This window comes from Schistocerca piceifrons, chromosome 9 (genome assembly GCF_021461385.2).
Source record: "Schistocerca piceifrons isolate TAMUIC-IGC-003096 chromosome 9, iqSchPice1.1, whole genome shotgun sequence".
NCBI classification, from domain to species: domain Eukaryota; kingdom Metazoa; phylum Arthropoda; class Insecta; order Orthoptera; family Acrididae; genus Schistocerca; species Schistocerca piceifrons.
In genome coordinates, this window is record NC_060146.1 from 147,841,502 (window position 1) to 147,864,235 (window position 22,734).

General features: G+C 41.2%; 1 protein-coding gene across 1 annotated transcript in view; it reads right to left on the reverse strand.

Annotated features, from left to right (window-relative positions):
* LOC124716960 (vam6/Vps39-like protein) overlaps positions 1 to 22,734 on the reverse strand; it is a 118,473-nt gene that overhangs the window by 63,976 nt on the left and 31,763 nt on the right. The window contains exons 6-7 of the mRNA XM_047243558.1: positions 21,754 to 22,010; positions 13,150 to 13,279 (exon numbers count right to left, since the gene is read on the reverse strand). Of these exons, the coding sequence (XP_047099514.1) occupies positions 13,150 to 13,279; positions 21,754 to 22,010 (387 nt within the window). The remainder of the gene's footprint in view (positions 1 to 13,149; positions 13,280 to 21,753; positions 22,011 to 22,734) is intronic.

Genomic DNA, 22,734 nt, shown 5'->3' on the forward strand with positions numbered 1-22,734 from the left:
ACCAACTTTTATTTTTATTGTTATTATCATCAGTATTATTATTATTATTAACAATATTATGAAAAGGACAGATTGTTACTCACCATATAGAGGAGATGCTGAGTTGCAGAAAGGCACAAAAATGGCTGCTAAAATAGTAAGCCACGTCTGGTCTCAGCAGTTGTTGTGCCTGTCTGTGAGTCATCATCTCCACTACATGGTGAGCAGCAACTAATCCTTTTTATTCTTCCATCCTGACTTTTCAATTGCATTATTATTATCATCATTTTTTGTAGCATTATTAGCAGCACTTCCTATTTTAATATCTAGCAAGATCTTATCCAAAAAATAATTTAGGGTACATTAATGAGTTAGCCCTTATGATTAAGATATTAAAAGTAACTGAGTTATAAACACCATCATATACTTCAGTTCGCTGAAATTTTAACCCATTATTAGGATTACGTTTAATACTTAACATTGTGAATTACTATATTTATGCATGGAAAACTGAAATAAAAGTAATTATGTTAATATACTTCTCACACTGCAATAGTAAGTCAGATATAAGTGAAAATCTAAACTTATATCATGTATTATTCAATTGAAGATGTTACAATTGATTTGTTGGTTCATTTGGGTTTAGGGCATTTGACTTTGAGGTTATTAATATGCATACAAATTTATTGTCAGTTGAGAGACTTGAAGCATATAACAGATTGCATTTTGATGTGTTGAAACAAAAATTGTAGTATTGAAATACAAACATTGTAGTATTGAGAAAACACAGGTCCCAATTAAGAGCCCAACAATCAAATAAAAAGTTCTTAAAGTTATACATCTGTGAATCAGAAAGTATTTGCCCCTGTTTTTTTAGGCAAATTGTGGCTGTAAGTGTGAAGTCAATATGTCCATTCCCAGCAGTGAACATTTCTTTGACTGCCCCAGCCTTCCCTGCCGGTAGCTCCGCGGCATGGAGGTGCTGCCAGTTCTAGAAGATGGCAGTTGTGCCACACATGTCCACAGCATGCAAGCAATGGGCGTGATTTGTTTCTATAGACCAAGGTATGAACACCCATCAAAATCCACTGGAAAACATAGCCTATGTATGCAGAAAGGTGTCTTGCTTAGAGAAGGGTGAGGTGGTGGTGTTAAGGGCTCACAAAAAGTCATGAAGATTTGTATGACAATGACCATTCGGGAAACTTGTGCTTGTTTCTGACTGATGGCAATATTTCCTGTGTGGATGCAATGGTGAAAGCATGATGACAGGCAAGTGAATGATTGCTTCACTGAATCATCTGCAATGGTATGCCGAGAAGGGTGATAGGTTCCTGGACTTCACTGTTAATGCCAATGAAACAAGGATATTGCATTTCATGTTGGAATCAAAACAGCAGAGGGTGGTGTGAAACCATCCAGGTTCGCCTAAGATGTGATGTTAACAGTCTTCTGGGATCACTGTGGACTGCTCCTGCTGGATTTTATGCCATTAGGTGTAACCATCATTGCCGACAGTTATTGTTCCAAGCTGCCACATCTGTAGGCTGCCCCAGGAAGAAACCAAGGGATTCTCAATTTGGACACTGTGATCATCCTCCACAACAGTATTAGATCACATGTAGCAATCAGATCTGCTGATAGACTTCGGTCATTTCACTTGAAGAGTTTGAACCATCTACCGTACAGTCAAGACCACACCCATGGTGATTTCCACAGTTTCAGTCCACTGGAGAAGTTCCTGAAAGAGTATCAATTCACATGTAGCAATGAAGCCAAGATATCAGTCAGACAGTCGTTGCACAGTCAGCTGGATGAATTCTACTCCATAAGCATCTCAAATTTAGTGCTGCGATGGGACAAACGTTCGAACTGACGTGGAGGCTACGTAAAAAAATAGTGTAATGTATGTAGAGTAGTACATATATTTCTAATTACCTACATGTATCTTATTTTGGCTACCAAAAAATAGGGGCAAAGGCTTCCTGATCCATCCTCACAATTTAGATAAATGTGGCTCACTGGAAACTGGTACATAGCACTTGGCCGACCAATCTAAAATATGATTAAACTTTTGGATGTGAATCTTCCTGGTCACGCAATCCCCCCACCCACAACCCCCCGAACACAGGAACTTATATATGCCTGCACTCCTTCATGTTTCATTAGTGTGTAATGGTTATGAAATAATTCTTGAAATAAAATACTGTTATATATCAATAAGCTTTCAGCCAAGTGCTCAAAGGTCCTGAGAGAGAACATGAAGTCAATCTTCACACCTCAAGCTACAGTATGCCACCTTATGAGACCTTTGAAAGATAATATTGGCATCAGAATACCCAGAATTTAAAAAATACTGTGCCACTGCAGACAGTACTATGTAAGGAAACCTTGTGCATGACAGAACAATGTCGAACTGAACAAGAGACGTGTCTGTGATTATTCTATCCAGAGAAGGTGGTATTGGCTGAACATGCACTGGAAAATTGACATAAAATTGCATTCAATGACACATCTACACAATGTGATCAAAAGTATCTGGATACCCCCAAGAAACATACATTTTTCATATTAGGTTCATTGTGCTGCCACCTACTGCCAGGTACTCCATATCAGCGACCTCAGTCATCATTAGACATCGTGAGAGAGCAGAATGGGGCGCTCCATGGAACTCACGGACTACAAGTGTGGTCAGGTGATTAGGTGTCACTTGTGTCATAAATTTGTATGCGAGATTTTCACACTCCTAAACATCCCTAGGTCCACTGTTTCTGATGAAGTGGAAATGTGAAGGGACACACACAGCACAAAAGCGTACAGACTGACATCTGTTGACTGACAAAGATCACCAGCTGTTGAAGAGGGTCATAATGGGTAATAGGCAGACATCTATTCAGACCATCACACAGGAATTCCAAACTGTATCAGGTTCCACTGCAAGTACTACGACAGTTAGGCATGAGTTGAGAAAACTTGGATCTCATGGTCGAGTGGCTGCTCATGAGCCACACATCATGCTGGTAAATGCCAAACGACACCTCGCTTGGGGTAAAGAGCATAAACATTGGACGATCGAACAGTGGAAAAACATTGTGTGGAGTGACGAATCACAGCACACAATGTGGCGATCTGATGGCAGGGTGTGGGTATGGCGAATGCCTGGTGAACATCATCTGCCAGCGAATGTAATGCCAACAGTAAAATTCGGAGGCGGTGATGTTATGGTGTGGTCATGTTTTTCATGGAGGGGGCTCGCACCCCTTGTTGTTTTGCATGGCACTATCACAGCACAGGCCTACATTGTTGTTTTAAGCACCTTCTTGCTTCCCACTGTTGAAGAGCAATTCAGGGATGGCGACTGCATCTTTCAACACAATCGAGCACCTGTTCATAAGACACGGCCTTAGCGGAGTGGTTGCACACCAATAATACCCATGTAATGGACTGGTCTGCTCAGAGTCCTGACCTGAATCCTATGGAACACCTTTGGGATGTTTTGAAGCACAGACTTCGTGCCAGGCCTCACTGACTGACATCGATACCTCTCCTCAGTGCAGCATTCTGTGAAGAATGGGCTGCCATTCCCCAAGAAACCTTTCAGCACACCTGATTGAACTTATGCCTGTGAGAGTGGAAGCTGTCATCAAAGCTAAGGGTGGGCCAAAACTATATTGAATTCCAGCATAACTGATGGAGGGTGCCATGAACTTTTAAGTCATTTTCAGCCAGATCTTTTGATCACATAGTGTATCTCTGTAAAGACCCGCAGTTTCTGTGAGCAGCATAATTACAGGAGTTACAGAAATCAAAATATCTGACAATGTCATTAGTAAAGACAGTAGTTTGCAGCTGAATACAGTTGGGAAAGTGGCCACTGCAAACTTAAAGCAAGTGTGGAAGACAGGGAACGAAAACGTAGTATTGTATTGCAGTAGACTGAGCACTGGTGAAATTACAGCCTGTTCCAGAAGCTATGCAGGGTGCTTCAGGAGGAATAGTAAATATTTTAGGAGGGGGTTGTGTAGATTAAATGAAATAAAACATTCCACATAGTGTTTGCCCAATTTTTACTGTCACACAGATACAGGTTGCTACAGATCCAAGTTTTCTTTTTGTTTGTTTATACTCTACATATTAAATACTGATACTCCACATATTAAATTCATCCCTTTCAAAAACATGCTTCTGTCCTGGGAGTTACTCCCAAAGGCCTAACACAGGAAGTCCTTGTCTCAGGATGCAATTCTACTCTACATCAGCCCCTTTTACAGTTTCAAATACAGCAATCTCTTGCACTTACCCAGCTAATCTGTGACATATATACCTCATCTGCCACTTTCCACTCCAACAGAGTTCTCCCCTCCTATAAAATCCTGACCATCATATTCCCTTGGGTGGTATTATCTGACAAACCAAACTGCAACGAAATGGTAGACTTTATCTCAAAAAATTATCCCCGCATTCTCCTAGACTACCTCAACAGCGCCATCACCTACCACTCCTCTCCCACAAACTGAGCTCGGCCAACATCCCCCAGCCTTTACCACTGCCTCCCAGAGCAATGATAACTCATGATCACAAGAACCAGCTAGAGCAGCACAGTGTTCTCAACCTTTCATCTAAGGTACTCCCCTCATTATTTGTATTATTCAAAGGTCTCACTTTCAGCCCTAAATTTGGATATAATATGCTGCTTTGGTGAAGGATCTACTTGCCTGCACACATAATGACAACTGGAAATAGCACCTCATAACCCAAGCCCAAAAACTTTCCATCAGCAGATCTGACAATGAACCCTGCCTCGAACAGTTTCAACCATGATCCTAACCTGATCCACCACCACTACCTCAAAATCATCCCTTAGGAGCCTTCACAATATTCCCACATCCAGAACTGCTTCACAACCCTTCCTCAGGTCCATACAACATGATCCTAACCTGTGCTCTGCAGAACTCCAAGCTCCCGAAAAACTGGTTATTCCACTATTATCTTCCCAGCAGAGAACAAGGGATCTACCATTGTGGTACTTGACTGATGGGAGTATGCAAGTAAGAGTCAATGCCAGCTATCTGACACCTCTATGTACAGCATCTGCCATCAAGATCCCATCCCTGTGAAACAAACTGACCTACATTCCGCCCTTAAGACCTCAGACTCCTCACAAGAACTAACACCCAATCCATAAAACTTCTTACGCCAACCAAATCAGGGATCCCCACATTTTACCTTCCCCTGAGCTTTACAAACATAACCATCCTGACTGTCCCACTGCTGCTAGTTTCAAACCACCCATTGAATGTATATCTGCCTTAGTTCATCAAAGCTTGCTACATATAGCATAAAGACTTCCCTCCAATATTAAAGACACCTACCATTTCCTAAATCATCTGAAATCTGTGCCCATCCCACATACCTTGCTTTTCACCACTGATGTCACCTCCCTCTATACCGACATACCCCATATATAAATGGTCTGTCTACTGCGGAACATTTCTTCGATCAGCACCCACCTGATTCCAAACTTAAGACATCCTTCCCACTCAACATAATCAAATTTATACTTACCAACAACTACTTTATCTTTGAGGGACAGACGTAGAAACAGGTCAGGGGCACAGCTATGGGAACCAGGATGGCTCCTTCTTATGCCTATCTCTTCATGGGTTGTTTGGAGGGGGTTTTCCAGTGATCCATAAGCCTTCTCCCACTGGTCTGGTTTAGATACATTTACGACATCTTTGTCACATGGACTCATAGTGAGGCTGACCTGTTAAAATTCTTGGAATATCTAAATACATTCTCTCAAATAAATTTCACATGGTCCTGTTTCAAATCCCATGCCACTTCCTTTACATTGACGTCATTCTCACTTAAGGACAGCTACGCGTTTCTGTTCACATTAAACCTAACATAAACAACAGTACTTACACTCTGACAGTTGCCATCCTTTCCATATCAAACGTCCCCCCACTCATAGAGCCTTGGCATTCGAGGTAAATGTATTTAATCAGATGCAGACTCTTTGCAGCAATACACCATCATTCTCACCTCACCCTTCACTGCCCATAATTGCCCCTCCCTATTCCAAAAGCAGATATCCTGGCCCTTCACATACAATCCTGGTACCGCTGATTCCCCCAAAAAGCACTTAGGAGAACACCGCATATAATTCAGTATTATCCTGTCTTGAAGCTATTAATCAGCTTCTTTGACAAGGCCACGATTCCCTAAAATCATGTCCTGAAATAATGTCCATTCTGTCAGACATTTTGCCCACCACACCACAATAGCTTTTCGTTGTCCTCCCAATCTCTGCAATATGCTTTTCAGACCTTATAATCCTTCTGCACCCATTTCCCTACCCTACGACTTCTACCCCTGTGACCGTCCCCGCTGTAGGACTTGCCCTATGAACCCTCCTACCACTATTTATACAGGGTGTATACATGGACAAGGAAAAAAAAATCCCTGGTTAAAAATACAATTTCTCCCGGATGAAAATACACTTTTCCCATTTAAAGTTACAGTATACTTTTCCTTGGCACTGTAAAAGTTATCAATCATTTGAATGTTTATGGTTTTATACGCCGACGTAAAATTTCCCGGCACTTTAGAAAACGAAACTCGGGGAGGGGGAGACACGTTTTGGAAAGATCTTTGATTTGCAGCAACACGTATGCTGCATATTTTTGTGTTACGAAGGTATAAATTCGAATTCCACCAAACACCGCATGTTACTTTCCAAGAATTGAAATCGAGATTGCAATGTGCTTTTGTAAGCCAGTCATAGCTCACATCACGTGATCTCACCAGATGATGACAGCATAGGATACGTGATGTAGTTAGCCAATAGCAAGATCACTCTTAAGTAGCGCGAACATACAAATAAGAAAAGTTTATGGTTTAAATTAATATACATAGTGCTGCTACAAGAAAAACAAAGGTTTCACATATAATCGTGGTCTCGAAGATTAATAAGCTATAAGAGAAGCTAAGCTTCCACATATGATGTTGATCTTTTTTGCGTGTGTTACACTTTAAGATGATGTTCTTGTGGTCTTCAGTCCTAAGACTGGTTTGATGCTACTCTATCCTGTGCAAGCTTCTTTATCTCCCAGTAACTACTGCAACCTACATCCTTCTGAATCTGCTTAGTGTATTCATCTCTTGGCCTCCCTCTACGATTTTTACCTTCCACGCTGCCCTCCAATACTAAATTGGTGATCCCTTGATGCCTCAGCTGAGACACTTTTAAGATATATCACACAAATGTACCACTAAAATTTTTAATAACGACGTAAATGTCTGATCTTCTGGGCTCGAAATTCTTCTAGATGGTCGTACTCAAACAGTTGATTTTTAATTGAGAGCCAAACGCTCTGTGATTTAAGAAATTCATCGAACATTCTTGCACAGAGTTCATCTTGTGTAAAAGGAAATTTACGCTGAAAGTAACGCTTTTCAAACCACCATATTTTCCCGTGACCTGTTAGAAACTGATTAGTTTCAGCAGTTGCTCTTGCACATCTACGATGACACAGGAGGCCCAAAAATTTGTATGTGTAAAACATTAAAAGATTTGCAGTATGTTACAAAAGAAACAAGGCATCAGAGGATACTTCAAGAGCATCGGAATTTCATGAACCATACTAAAATGCATAATTCGGCTTGAAGTACACAATCATATGTCCAGATTCAGATGTAAATTTTCTTGAGTACCAGTACTATTATCTCATGTTTGATTCTTTATTATGGCATAATGCCAAGCGAGCTAGGAGATGGAAAATGTGCACTTGAAATGCAGCGAACAGTTTAAGCTAGCCAACAGTGTGAAATTAAACACGTCGTTTCAAATAAATTAACTGCCTCAGTGCTAAAGATTAATAAAAGCCAAATCTCTTTAGCAAACCGACAAAAATAAGTTCATTGTTCTGCAAGGTGATTAATGCTTGACTGTCAGAAAGGTGGAAATAAAACCTGAAACTAATAACATATTTTAGCCTTCCGTAATTATGTGAACGTATTTTAATTCATTTGATAGCTCCCAACCACAGAAATCCATTTTGTTTTCATTTAATGTGAGAGCAAATAATGAAGAGGAAACAGCAAAATCACTAAACGTAAATATGGGTCACGAGAAGACTACCCACCTCCCCACTACAGCTCAGACTGCTCTATACATCAGCCCCGGATCTACAATATTTCCGAACCGGGACAATAGAAGATAGTGGTGCCCAGCAACACATCCATAGGCAGAAGCAGGAGAAGGTACTACCCATATGCGACACACCTGCGCATGCACAAGAGCCCACCCGCAGCTACTCAAACGAATCTAATGAAGATAGCTGTCACGTCACGCTCATCAAAGACAATTTGTAGTTAGGAAGCATTGCATAGTCTTCCTAAAGCCTTTGACACACTTTGCTGTTGGAAGATGCTTGTATGAGCACTATGTTTTGCTGTTGTATATGGCACATTTACTTTGCTATTTAAGTTTTATTTTCATTTTTTTCCCCCCCTCGTTCATGTTTTGTTGCTGCAGTATTATTCTGCAGAAGCGGGATACAAAAAAATCCTTTGTTGGAGAATATGTTCTTACCAGGCAAAATCACAAAAATTTCACTGAAAACTAAACCAATGAAAAGTTCCCGAAATTCTACAAATTCCCGGGTTTTTCCTGGTTTTCTCCCGGATGAAAAAATTCCCAGGTTTTTCCCGGATCTCCCGGTCGTCCTGGGTCGTATACACCCTGTTATAGTAGCCCTATAACTGGCAAAACATATAATGTCAATCTATCAAATGACACACCATGTACCAGCTGTTATTTAAACAGCCTTTGGCCTATTACATTGGCATGACTACCACCAAGTTATCACTTACGACGAATGGGCGTAGGCAGTGGGTGTATACTGGCAACACACTTTGTCCTGTTGTAACATGACAGTTGTGGCCTTGGTTCCTGTTTTCTGACACGAGCCATCTGAATTCTTCCCCCAGACAACAGTTTCTCTGAACCCTGCAAGTGGGAGCTGCCATTCCAACACATCCTTGGTTCTTGCCACCCACCTGGCGTTAATTTACATTAATTTCTTTGGTCTCGGCATTTCTTATCAGTAACTATTTCTTTCTTCACTCCCTTTTAGTTTTATATATCTCTTATTTTCTGACTTTTCAATTCTCCACCTTTACCACATGCAACACACTAATCTTTCCTCTCTTACTATCCAATGCATGATGTTTTGTCAGTAACTTTTGTCTTCCGTATTATGTTATCTTCCACCTCTAAGCTCTCAGGTTTCCAAACCTCATTCAGAGCAGTCCCCAACAATCAGTCTTTCCTTTTCCTCCCAGCTGATGTCTCCCCTGACCGGTGGTCCTTTTTCGTACCCCCCCCCCATCTCCTAAGCCTCACCAGTCCTTTTCCTTCACTTGTCTTATTTCTGCTTCAATGTTTCTGATAGAAGAAGGAGCCACTGGCTGCAAAAGCTAGCAAATTTCAATAATGGTACCTTTATATGTGTTCTCCTGTGGCTTGGTGAGGAGATTTTTTATCTGCCCAATTACATTATATTTTCTACACACTGTGGGTTTATTTATTGAGTGTCACTTTTGTTTTGAAGTTTAAGTTGTGAAGTTGAATCTGAATTTGAGCAACTGAATTTTTCAGCTGTGATTGTGGTTTGTTGGCCAACTCTATCGCATATCATATCACTGAAGCACGCCACACATGCTGCTGCTTATAGAGAATACAGTATATGATTTCCTAACCCCTAACCACAGTGTACCAGATTCAAGAGTATTTACTAGTGTTTTTGCTAAACTGTGTAAGACTGGTGCACAGCCCAGCTGTCACAGCTAATGTGAACGTGCAACTGAAGAGTGTGTGGCTGAAGTAGTAAATATTATTTAGATAGTAGATCACAGTCCTTCAACAAGCACTTGTAGAATTTTAACAAATATTGGGGTTCCATGTACAAGAATATGGTGGACATAACATATACATAGTCTTTAGTTTTATCATTTATGCTGGATTCAGCACCTTTGGGAAGGAGAAAAAAGTAGATGATTGGAATTTTGTTGTTGGCTAGTTGCAAATCACCAAGTAATCCTGCCAGTACCGTTTCTGACAAACACACTTTAATTCATGGCGGTATGAATAACACTCACAACTCACATCGGTGGTCTGATAAAAATCCATATGGTTTAGTGGAGACATTTTCAAGAATGCTTTTCTGTAAACATGTGGTGTGGTATGACAGAATTGACTAGACCTCTTATATTCCCATATCACCTTACAGGGATCTATTATCTACTCTTTCTTGAGGGTAAGCTTCCAGCATCACTGGATGAGGTTCCTTTTGTTACAGGAATGGATATGAAGTGTGATCAAAAAATAGCTGGAATTTGTGATTTTATTAAAGTATCTTTCTTTATCTAGCAACTTGAACTTTGTCCCGTTCAGATATAATACATGATAAACAGAAACTTGGTCAGTAGTGAGCTGCAATGAGATGTTTATTTAATTGTGTGATTAGCTAATTTTGAATAAACTTTATCGTCAAGTACAAGTAAAAAGTAGCCATATTCCGTCATTTTACGAAAGGATCCACACTACAGTGAAACCTTTTAAGATCATATTTTTACTTGTACTTGACAATGACCTTTCGTTTAAATTAGCTAATCACATGGTTAAATAAATATCAGATTACAGCCTACCATGTTTACATTTATTAAGCATCTGGAGGATGTGGATCCCCACAAATACAAAATTTTAAGATATCATACACTTGTGCCAGTGGTTTTTCCTTTGTCAGAAGTATTTATGGAACACACTTTTCATTATGGTGTTCAGCTCCTTCATCAATTCTGTTTTTATCTCATCAATGGTCGCAAGATGACAGGCTTTCGTGCTTCTATTCAGCCTCGGGGATAGAAAGATGTCGCAGGGATCCATGTCCAGTAAATACAGTGGCTAAGACAACATCACAGTTGTTTTATGGCAAAAAATCACAAATAAGCATTGAGGTGTGAGTGGGAGTAGAACTGTGATGCAAGATCCATGAGTGGTTTTCCCACAGTTCTGGTCATTTTCTTTGGATTGCTTCACGTAAATGGCGCATAACTTCCAGGTAGTATCCCGTATTGACCATACGACCACAAGGCCGGAACTCATGATGCACTATCCCATTGCAATCAAGAAAACAGTGAGAAGAACCTTCACATGTGACTGACTAGTGAAATTATTTTTTCCTTGGCTCTTCAGGCAGTTTCCATTGGGACGACTAGGACCGTGGTTTCAATGTCATACCCATTTACTCATGTTTTGTTACCTATTATAACCTCTTTTAGAAGTTTTGGACCAATGTCACCTTTAGCAGTTCCTGAGTGACGTAAATACGACATTTTTTGACGAAATTGAACAATTTCAGAACAAATTTTGCTGCTACTGCTACACATTTTGTGCCCAAAACACCTGAAAGAATTCCTTGGCATGAGCGAAAGTATATGCTGACATCATCAGCAACCTCTCTTATGTTCATTTGGCGATTTTCTAGAACAATTTTCTTTAATTCTTCATCATTGTTATTGGTAATTGATTTGCTAGGGTGTCCAGGGCAGTCGTCGTCTTCAATGTCTTCTCGGCCCTCATTGAAATGTTTATACTAGTCACAATCTCTTGTCTTACTCACAGTACATTCGCCAAAAGCCACATTCAACATTTCTAATGTGGTTCTGAAGTTTATTCCATTTTTCAAGATGAATCATATTCTTTGATTAATCTTTTTCAAAAGCAAAAGTTCACTGACTACTTGAAAACGATAAAGCATATGAAATTTAAAAAAATTGCGTTACTTTTTGATCACACCTCATATGTTCTGTACATTCTAATCAGCAGGTGAATACCATCTAAACATAACATTCCTTGGAAGATGGATTGGCTGAAGTGTTTCTTGGCTATATTCAGGCAATGGGTTACGTGTTAAAACACACAGATCTATTATTTCCTGAGGAAAATACCATATAGTTCTACATTAACTTCCTCATCCTTCCTAATATTTCTTTTATAAGTAACTAAATTTTCATTCTTCTCCTTTTATTGATGATAGTGAGCACAGCCAGCACCCTATGCAAAGTAGATTCTTGTAACATTGAGAACTGGCTCAGTTACAGCTACCAGGGAATTCCTGTGAAACCTTCAGACTTGCATAGATTTATTAATGACAGTATGGAATAAGTGTAATAGTTGGTATAAGTCATGGGAAAGAAGAGAAAACATCTTTGAAAATGAAATGACAAATGAGAAATAATGAATTAATGGTACATTTCCATGCGTTCAAAAACGTGGTTCCGCATTCAAAGCATTTGCCCCAGGTTGTACGATGAGCAGATATCAGGAATTGTCAGTAGGGCCACACAGCCTATAACTTTAACTTGACAAACATTACAGTAAGGATGTTAGGCCATACTAGCAATATGTAAACCACAAGTCAAGGCAACAATGACAAATATGTTTGTCATTTCAAAAAGTATAATAGTTTCGAAAAGTCAGTTTGAACGATGGGCAGAGATAACAGACTATCGCAGTGATCACAGTAATTGTCTATGGCTATGCTGTATACAAATTATGAAGTTAATAAGTGCTTTAAAACAAATAAAATGATATTTGTAATAAGATAATATGAAAAGGGAGTCTCTTATTCACAATTAGTACATTAGCTTCGTAAAATATAGGTATGGAGCTGGGCATCCATGACTTCCGCCTGCATATGATAGTTAAAAGTCACCTTTATGTAAAAATTATTAAAAAACAGTAAGTATTAGTGCAAAATCAGTATGCAATGTCAGAAGCCAGTTAAAAAATCTTTCTAACAATACCTCGTTCATTCCTGTACAAGTAGTATGCCTTGAGAAAAAGGGATGAGAAATAATATATACGACAAATAATATATGTGTCTGGGTTGTTACATTGTTATTCATCAAAACATACCAAGTCCAGAAAATTTTTTTGTGGAGTAAGCCTAAAGAAGGGGTTACTGTCTATGGGGCAGAGGAGTTGTAAAAGTCAGTGACCAACTACAATTAATGAAAGCTTTGTTACAATGACAATGTTAGAATGGCAAATTTGAACTAAAAAAGAAAATGTTGTTGTATTTTATTGGGTGACTTTACCTGTTCCCAGTTTGAGAAACTCCTTCATAGACTCATGGAACTGCTTATTCTTGAAAAGGTCAAATGCATACAGTGTCTGTATGTGATAGATGTTCTTCGATTTCTCATCCTCTGACTCATCTGATATGTTCTGTCAACAAAAAAAGTCGAGCAGACTTATTAATTACATGAAAACAGCCCTTCAAGGACTTCACGCGTCACCTTGGCAGCACACTTCACACCGTATTTTCAGCTTACATAAGCAACAAGAAACAATTGAAGCAATAATGCTAACCAACAGCACCATACTTCTTAACATACGAAACTAACTGCAGTTAATCCATTCCACTATTACAAGACTTGTTTACTACCACACAGTAATATTTTGCAGCTTCGCAACAGCATACTTCTTCACATTGTATCCTGTCCCATTATATTCTGTCTTCAATCAAAGCTTTTTCTCTGCCCAACTCCTAACTATTTCTATTTAAAACCTATGGAACTTATTCACTTTGACTAGTTCATTCTGTAATCACTTTTCCTTTTCACCAGCTATGAGTCATATCCTAACGAACATAAAAATTACCATGATTTGTCATTTTTCTGCCCTAAAAAATTGAGACTACTGAAAGTGGTGAAGTTCTATCAGATTTTGAAAAGAAATATAACTGCTAAACTTTTGATGAAAGCATGAATAGATAGATATGAAAATTACCACACAACAAGTCTAGTTTAGAATGAACAAAAATTCTCACAAGAGTAGACTGCTACTGTATCAAAGAATGCAAGGGAAAATTGAAAGTGGAATAAGAGAGAACCAATTTGGTTCCAGGGGAAGCAGGGAAACTCAAGATAACATTTTGGCATTCCAGGTGTTAATAGGGGGCACCTTTAGGAAAACCAAGTAAACATTCATAGCATTTGCAGATTTGGGGAAAGTATCTAATAATGTGCAATGAAATGAAATGCTTTTCATTCTTAGGCAGTGTGGTGTCAACTGCATGATATCCTGGAAACCATGGGTGAGGGGAATAGGAGCATTCCATTTTCCTTCATTTCCAGAAAGTCTGTGACACTGTGCCACACTGCACACTGTTAAGAAAGGTATAAGCACATGGAAAAGATTCTCACATATATGAGTGGCTTGAAGGCTTTTTAAGTAATAGAATCCAGTAGGCTGTCCTGGATGGTGCGTGTTCATTGGAGAAAAGGTACTGTCAGGAGTGCCTCAGGGAAGTATGATATGACTGTTCTTGCGAATTTTAAAAATTTCCTAGTGAACTGAATGTTTAAACAATTTGTTTAATACATGCCACAATATTTCAATTGGGCACCTGGTAGTTGGAATATTACGGGATGTGTTGTCCGTCACATTGTTTACTTATAAAGCCAACAAGTGCAGTCCTGACCAAACAAATTTCGGGCTTCTAGCCAGTCACTGTTTATACATCCCATGATATTTCAATTGGGTACTTGCCAGTTGAGATATTAAGGGCTATATTACACAACGGCCGGCTGCAAGCCCAAAATTTGTTTGGACAGGACAGCTCTTCTTGGCTGTAAGCACAGACAATCTGACAGAGAGGATGAGAAGCTGTTTGCTGATGATACTGCAGTGTAAGGGAAAGTGTCATCATTGACTGATTACAGAAGGACACAGAAAATCTTTGACAAAATTTATAAATGACAATATTATGAAAATTATAGTTACTACTCACCATATAGTGGAGATGCCGAGTCACACATAGGCACAAAAAAAAAAAGACCGCCGAAAAGTGAGCTTTAGGCCAACAAGACCTTTGTAGAAAACAGACAAAAAACACAAGCACAATACACATGCATGCAAATGCAGCTCACACACATGACCACAGTCTCTGGCAGCTGAAGCCAAACAGAACAGCCATGCACGATGGGAGAGACAACAGAGTTGTGGGAGTAAGGAGGACGCTGGGGCAAGGAGGGGGAGGGATAGCAGGTTAGGGGTGAAGGACAGTAAGTGCTGCTTGGGAGCGTGCAGGAACGAGGTGGGGAGAGAGTGTGCAGCTAGGTGCAATCGGCAAGTTAGATGGAGGGTGGGAAAAGGGGGGGGGGGGGGGTGAGGTGGAAAAGGAGAGAAGTAAAAAGACTGGGTGTGTTGGTGTAATAGAGGGATGTGTAGTGCTGGAATAGGAACAGGTAAGGCGTTAGATGGGTAAGGACAAGGACTAATGAAGATTGAGACCAGGAGGGTAGCGAGTGTAGGATACATTGTAGTGAGAGTTCCCACCCGCGCAGTTCAGAAAAGCTGGTGTCAGTGAGAAGAATCCAGATGGCACTGGCTATGAAGAAGTCACTGAAAGGAAGAACATCGTGTTGGGCGGTGTGCTCAGCAACAGGTTGGTCCCGCTGTTTCTTTGCCACAGTTTGTCGGTGGAGGTCATCATTGAGTGTGATGGCTTCTTGGGCTGAGTAGGACCAGATGAAGCGAATAGGAGAGGAAGTGTTGAGGTTCTGGAGGAATGTGAATAGGATGTCCTTGATCCAGATCACAAAGATGTTATCAACGAACGTGAACCTGGTGGGGGGTTTGGGATTTGTCTAGATGGCCCATACATCCTCCTGTCCCCACCACCACCATCACCTACTCCAGTCCGGTCACAGACAACACCTATCCCATCAAAGGCAGTGCTACACGTGAAACCAGTCATGTGATCTACAAGCTAAGCTGCTGCCACTGTGCTGCATTCTACGTGGGCGTGACAACCAACAAGCTGTCTGAAAGTGTGAATGGCTACTGACAAACTGTCGCCAAGAAACACCACGCTGTCGCTGAGCACGGCACGACATAACATTCTTCATTTCAATGGCTGCTTCACACACTGTGACATCTGAATCCTTCCCACCAACACTTGTTTTTCTGAACTGGAAAGGTGGGAACACCCCCTGCAATATATCCTATGTACCCGTAACCCTCCTGGCCTCAATCTTTGTTAGCCATTCTCCTTACACTTCTAGCCCCTTCCCTGTTTCCATTCTAGCACTACACAGTCCTCAATTCCACCAATGCACCCAGTCTTTTTACTTCTCTCTTTTTCTGCTAACCCCCCTCCCCCATCCATTGTCTGGACTCCCAACTGCACCTAGCTGGAAATGCTGTCTCCATCTCATCCTTGCACACTCCCACAAGAAGCATTTACTGTCCTACACCCCTAGCATGCTATCCTTCCCACTCCTCACCCTGGTCTCCTCCTTACTCCCACCACCCAGCTTCCTCTCCCATAAAGCACTGCTGCTCACAGTCTGGCTTCAGCAGCCAGAGACTGTGTGTGTGTGTGTGTGTGTGTGTGTGGTCTATTTTCGCCAAAGGCCTTGTTGGCTGGAAGCTCGCTTTCCAACAGTCTTTTTGTTGTGCTTATCTGTGAATCGCCATTTCCACTATATGATGAGTAGCGACTATCCTTTCCATAATATAGTTGCATTCCGTCCTGGATTTTCCATCATTAGAATTTCTAAGTGTGTGACAAGTGGCAGTTTTCTCTAGATGTGGAAAATTTAAGTTAATGAAGATGAGGAGGAAAAACAATACCATATTGTTTGCATGTATAATAGCAGTGTGCTGCTTGACATAGTCATGTGGACTATGTAGGTGTAAAATTGAAAAGCTACAAAAATGGGATGAGCACACAAGGTCGGTTGGAGGGAAGGTGAATGGTCAACTTTGGATTATTGGGAAAAGTCCAGGAAATAGTAGCTCATCTGTAAAGGAGACAGTGAAGAGAGTACTCTTGCAACCCATTCTTGGGTACTGCTCGAGTATTTGGCATCCCCGACAGGCTGGATTACAGGAGGACATGGAAGCTATTCAGAGGTGTGCTGCTAGATCTGTTACCACTATGTTCCATCAAAACATGATATTACCGCAATGGTCTGTGTACTCAATAACGGAAGAGAAGACAATGTTCTTTTTTGCAAAGCCCTACTGACAAAGGTGAGAGAAATGGCATTTGTGGCAGACTGCAGAAAAATCCTACTGCCACCAACATACATCTAGTATAAGGACTGCAAAGGCAAGAGAAATTGGAGCTCTTACAGACACATACAGACAATCATTTTTCCCATACCACATACAAGTGGAACAGGAAAGTGAATGATTAACAATGGTACAGGATGTTCTTTGCTATGCACCATATGGTGGCTTGCAGAGCACATATGTAGATGTAACTGTAGATTAGAATTGAATGATAATTGACTCTTTCTACGAGAAGCAGATTGTAGCAGTCAGACTGAAAGAAAGAGGCAACAGGCCAAAATCTGGAAAAGCATAAGGCAGGGTAGTTAGGCATGGTTGCTCACTGTCACCACTGATGTGTAGTTTATATACTGAAGAGGCAATGAGGAAAGTAAAGGGCTAGCTAGCTGTGGGAGTTGTTTGCAACTGACAGAAAATCTGAACAACACTGTTCGCTGGTGACGTAGCAGTAGTCGCTGAAAGTAAATAGGGACAACTGGGTGGTCAATGAAATGACACTAATGCTAGATGATAGCTATAATGTGTGCATACACAAAATGAACAAGCTGGATGCATATACAAGGATGAATCAAATATAAATGGGATTTTATTTAAAAAAAAAAAAAATCATTTATTGAAAAACAAAAGGCGGTTACAATTTATATTTCAACATAAGTTTCCCACTTTAGAAACACATTTTACCCTATGAGAAGGAAGGTTTTTTATCACAACATCATAGAATGAAGCCAGTTGTGCCAGCAGCCAATATCACACGAATTCCTCTGTGCCCTTGTCATCTTCAAATCTGTGTCCTCCTACAGTCTCTTTAACGGTTCAAACAAATGGAAATCACAGAGTAATAGGTCCAGGATGTAAGGAGGATGATCAAATTGTGTCGGTGCATTTCCGTAGTTTGGAGACTGCTAGAGCTGCATTATGCGGCCTGGCACTGTCGTGGAGGACGACGACCTGTTCAATTAGTCGGTCTCGTTTTTTGCAGCAACACACATCCCTCAGCTTCTCCGATAGCTCACAGTACAACACAGTGTCAACTGTGCATTGCTCGTGCAAAAAATCAATGAACAAAATGCCTCGTCGATTTAAAAAAAATAGTTGAAAGAACCTCACCAGCTGACAGTCGAGTCTTGGCTTTCACCGAGTTTCCCTCCCCTGTCCTCTGTCACTCCTTACTAGGTTGTTTGGATGCATGGTGTAGTGGTAGACCCACATTTTGTCACAGGTGATGATCCCACTCAAAAACGCATCACCTTCTTTAGTAAACCTTACTTAAACCTCTGACACACCTACAAATGTCTCAAACTTCTGGTTTTCAGTCAAAAGCCATCTGGAACACACTTTAGGGCCCTGTGGGTCATTTGTGATGAACACTTGTTGCACCTGTAACTTATTCTTACTTGTTTTGCAATTTTTGATACTCTCGCCCATCAATCGCCTTCAACAATGTCATAAACTGCACAAATGTTTTCATCTGCAATGATGGTCCGGGAATGGCGATTAAGCAGCTGATTTTTCACATGTTCTCTTTCTTCCTTGAACTTTTTACTTCAGGCAAAGACATGTGTCCTCAATGTTCAATCACCGAACTGTGCAGTCAATCTCTGGAAAATTTCTGTTGCTTGAACTCCTTCAGGAGCAAGAAATTTTATAATTATACACTGAGCAGTGGAAGGGTGAACCTGTTGCTCCAACATCATGAGCATTACTGACAAAACTGTTTTAAGTATGTAGTGGCTGGCTCTCCCCACTCCTAAAGGCCCCATCCGACAATAGTAGAAGTGTCGGTCTCATCCTACCAACTGTTAATGTTCAGGAACAAAAGTCCCATTATATGTTCAACTAAAACAAGAATTCTGCTGTCTCAAAAAATAGGGCCGATAAAGGAGGGAGATGCAAGAAAGGTAGGAGTAGCAATGATTGCACAGCACAAAAGAGCTTTACTGAAAAGAAAAGAAACAGTCGCTAACATCCAAAAATATAAACCATTAGACCACAAAAAAGGTCAAAAAAAGCTTTACTGAAAAGAAAAGAAACAGTTGCTAACATCCAAAAATATAAACCATGAGATCACAAAAAAGGTCAGTAACAGCCGTACTTTGAGCATAGCTCTGTACGATTCTGATGTACGGACAAGAGAGAAATGAAATTACTAGAAGCCACTGAAATATGTTGTTGCAAGTGTGTTGATGAATTGGTGAATTGATCAAGTAAAGAATGAAGAGGCACTGTAATGAGTCAGAAGAAAAAAAGTCTAACAACAAAGAACATAATGAAATGAACAGTTTGGACACTTATTAAAGCTTGAGTCATTACTGAAAGTTATAGTGGAAAGGGTAGCAAAGGGCAAGCAGGCCTCGACTGTTAGCAGTCAGGGAGGTGGCAGTTGTGCTGGAATGCAGGAGGATGCCAGGCAGGTGGCTCAGACACAAAGTTGATGACAAAAAAACAACAGTGTCAGATAGTATGGCCAAAAGAATAAGTCCTCGTGAAGTCCCACTCGTATTTCAAAAAATCATAATTTCGAAGGTATTAGGTACAGAGAATCATGGTTTGTTATAAAACATTTAGCAGCTCTCAAAGTTTTCTCCTTTGTCCTTTTGTTGCAGAATCAACTCGAAGTGCATTGAAATTCTGGCAGGCCAGGAGAAGGCAAAATATGTTATCTGGTATACACAATCTCAATCTGCGATAACAGTACTGCAAAATGAATAGACGCCAGTATGGGAGGGCACCACCAGGGGAAAAAATAATGTGTAATGAGATGGTTCAAAAACTGTAAGGAGACAGGCAGTGTTAAAAACCTTCCTTGAAGACCCCATGTGTCTCAAGCACATATTGACAGAGTGCAAGTTGGATTTCAAAGTAAGCCCAGACATCAATTTGTCATGCATTACACATGAATTGCAGGAAGCAAGATCAACTGTCCATAAAGTGTTACATAAGTAGTTATGCCTTTTATCCTCTGTGGTATTCCTTCACGTGTTCCACACTGACCTCCATAAATGCTGACAATGACTGCCTGAAAAAGTGCTTGTTTTCAGATGAAACAATGTTCCACATTTCTAGATATGTGAATCACCACATCAGGATTTGGGGCTCTGAAAACCCACACAACAGATATGAACACACCCGTAATAACCACATGCTGGCCTAAGGCACAATAGGGCGACAGGCCCATTTTTCTTTGAAAAGCAAACCATAATGGGAAATGAAACTTCCTGGCAGATTAAAACTGTGTGCCAGACCAAGATTCAAACTCGGGACCTTTGCCTTTCGCGGGCAAGTGCTCTACCAACTGAGCTACCCAAGCACGACTCACGCCCCGTCCTCACAGCTTTACTTCTGCCAGTACCTCATCTCCTACCTTCCAAACTTTACAGAAGCTCTCCTGCAAACCTGCAGAACTAACACTCTTGAAAGAAAGGATATTGCGGAGACATGGCTTAGCCACAGCCTGGGGGATGTTTCCAGAATGAGATTTTCACTCTGCAGTGGAGTGTGCACTGATATGAAACTTCCTGGCAGATTAAAACTGTGTGCTGGACCGAGACTCGAACTCGGGACCTTTGCCTTTTGTGGGCAAGTGGTCTACCAACTGAGCTACCCAAGCACGACTCATGCCCCGTCCTCACAGCTTTACTTCTGCCAGTACCTCGTCTCCTACCTTCCAAACTTCACAGAAGCTCTCCTGCGAACCTGTGAGGACAGGGCGTGAGTCGTGCTTGGGTAGCTCAGTTGGTAGAGCACTTGCCCGCGAAAGGCAAAGGTCCCGAGTTCGAGTCTCGGTCCGGCACACAGTTTTAATATGCCAGGAAGTTTCATATCAGCGCACACTCTGCTGCAGAGTGAAAATCTTATTCTGCATAATGGGAAATGTTTACCTAGCTTCTGCTACCACAGATCAAAGAACTGCAGCTGCCCGTCATCTTCCAGCATGATGCTGCACCCCAACATTGGAATTTAAATGTGCTGCTTGTGCTGAATGACACATTTCCTGAGAGGTGGCTGGTGATGGTGATGGTTTCCCCACACAGGCCCCATGCTCTCCCACTGTAACACAGCAGATTACAACTGGGTGCCAGACAAGACTCGGGACTTTCACCTGTCGTGGGCAAGTCCTCTCTATCAACTGAGCAACCCAAGTACAAGTTTTAATGTGCCTGGAAGTTTCATATCAGTGTGCACCCCACTGTAGAGTGAAAATCTCATTCTGGAACCATTCGACTTCTTTTTGTGTGGGTTACGTTGGGAATTGTGTGTACACAACCCCAGTCAAGACACTGCTATCCTTCATGCAAAAATCAATGAAGTAATGACAACTGTTAATGCTCCAGAGCTGAGCCAAACATGGGCAGAACTCAAATATCATCGCAATGTTCTACGAGCGACGAGTGAGGCACACACTGAAATCCTGGGATAAAAAAAAAAAAAACTGTGAGAGCTGCTAAATGTTTTACAACAAACCACATTGCTCCATCTCCAATCATTTCCAAGATCTGACTTTTTAAATGACAGTGGGACTTGCTTTAGGGCTATGTTAGCATTCTAAGCTGAGTGAGAGAGATCAGCCCAGCTGTCAGTCTGAGTATCCCTATCCCATAGTACTCCATGCTACTAACCGTAAGCCGCAGAGCGAGCTGGAACTGGCGCTGCTCCAGCAACGTGGAGATCTGGCGAGACAGCTCGGCGGCCTGGAGGCACCAGACGAAGGCGGGAGAGGCGAGGTAGAGCAGCCCCCGCCGGCAGGGCGCCACTAGTCTCGGCCGCTGCGGGGGTGGCAGCGCAATGCTCTGCACCAACAGTGGGGCGCCCGGCTCAAGAGTGCGCACCTCCAAGCCTTCCGGCAGGACCGCCACCAGGTATGGCTCGTCGTATGCTGAAAGTGTTAGTGCATCATGGAGTCACACACAGCTGTCACTGAAAGGTCACTGTAATATCTCCCAAATAAATAGACACGTACCTAATACATTTCATATGGGCAAAAATATTAGTACAGTCATTGTGGCAAAGTTCACTTGAGAAGACCGTAAAATTACAAAAAGACAGAATGGCTGGTCAATACTAGGAGGCAGGATGGACAGCATCAAAGAGAGAATAGCAGTGTGTCAGGTCCATTCCAGATATGACAGAAGGATAGTGTGAAAGAAGTATTAAGAAGAAGAGAGATGGAAGCACAATGAATACTGGATTTAAGAAATATGAGGAAAGCAGAAAAGTAGATGTGGGAAAAATTAAAGAGAGAGAGGATGAGGAAGTAGTGGAAGTGAAGATAAAAACATGATGGATTAAACAATGAAACTTTGCCTGCTCAGACTCTTTTTCCCGATGGAAGAATTTCATTATTTACTCTAATCATTTTTTATCCTCATGCCCCCCCCCCTCTTACTGGCTTTTTTCCTCCTTTCTCCTATTTTTTAACTGTGTTCTTCATTCCACTTTTCATTTCTTTTCCGGTTTAATCCAGCTTTACTGTCATTGATTGCATACTCTTTCTTATATCCTCACAACAAATGGGTCCACCCCAAACTGGGGTCTGAGTGATTGGTCTGAGTGATCAGGCTGAGGGGCTGTGGCTCACCTATAAAACTGTTCCCTAACAT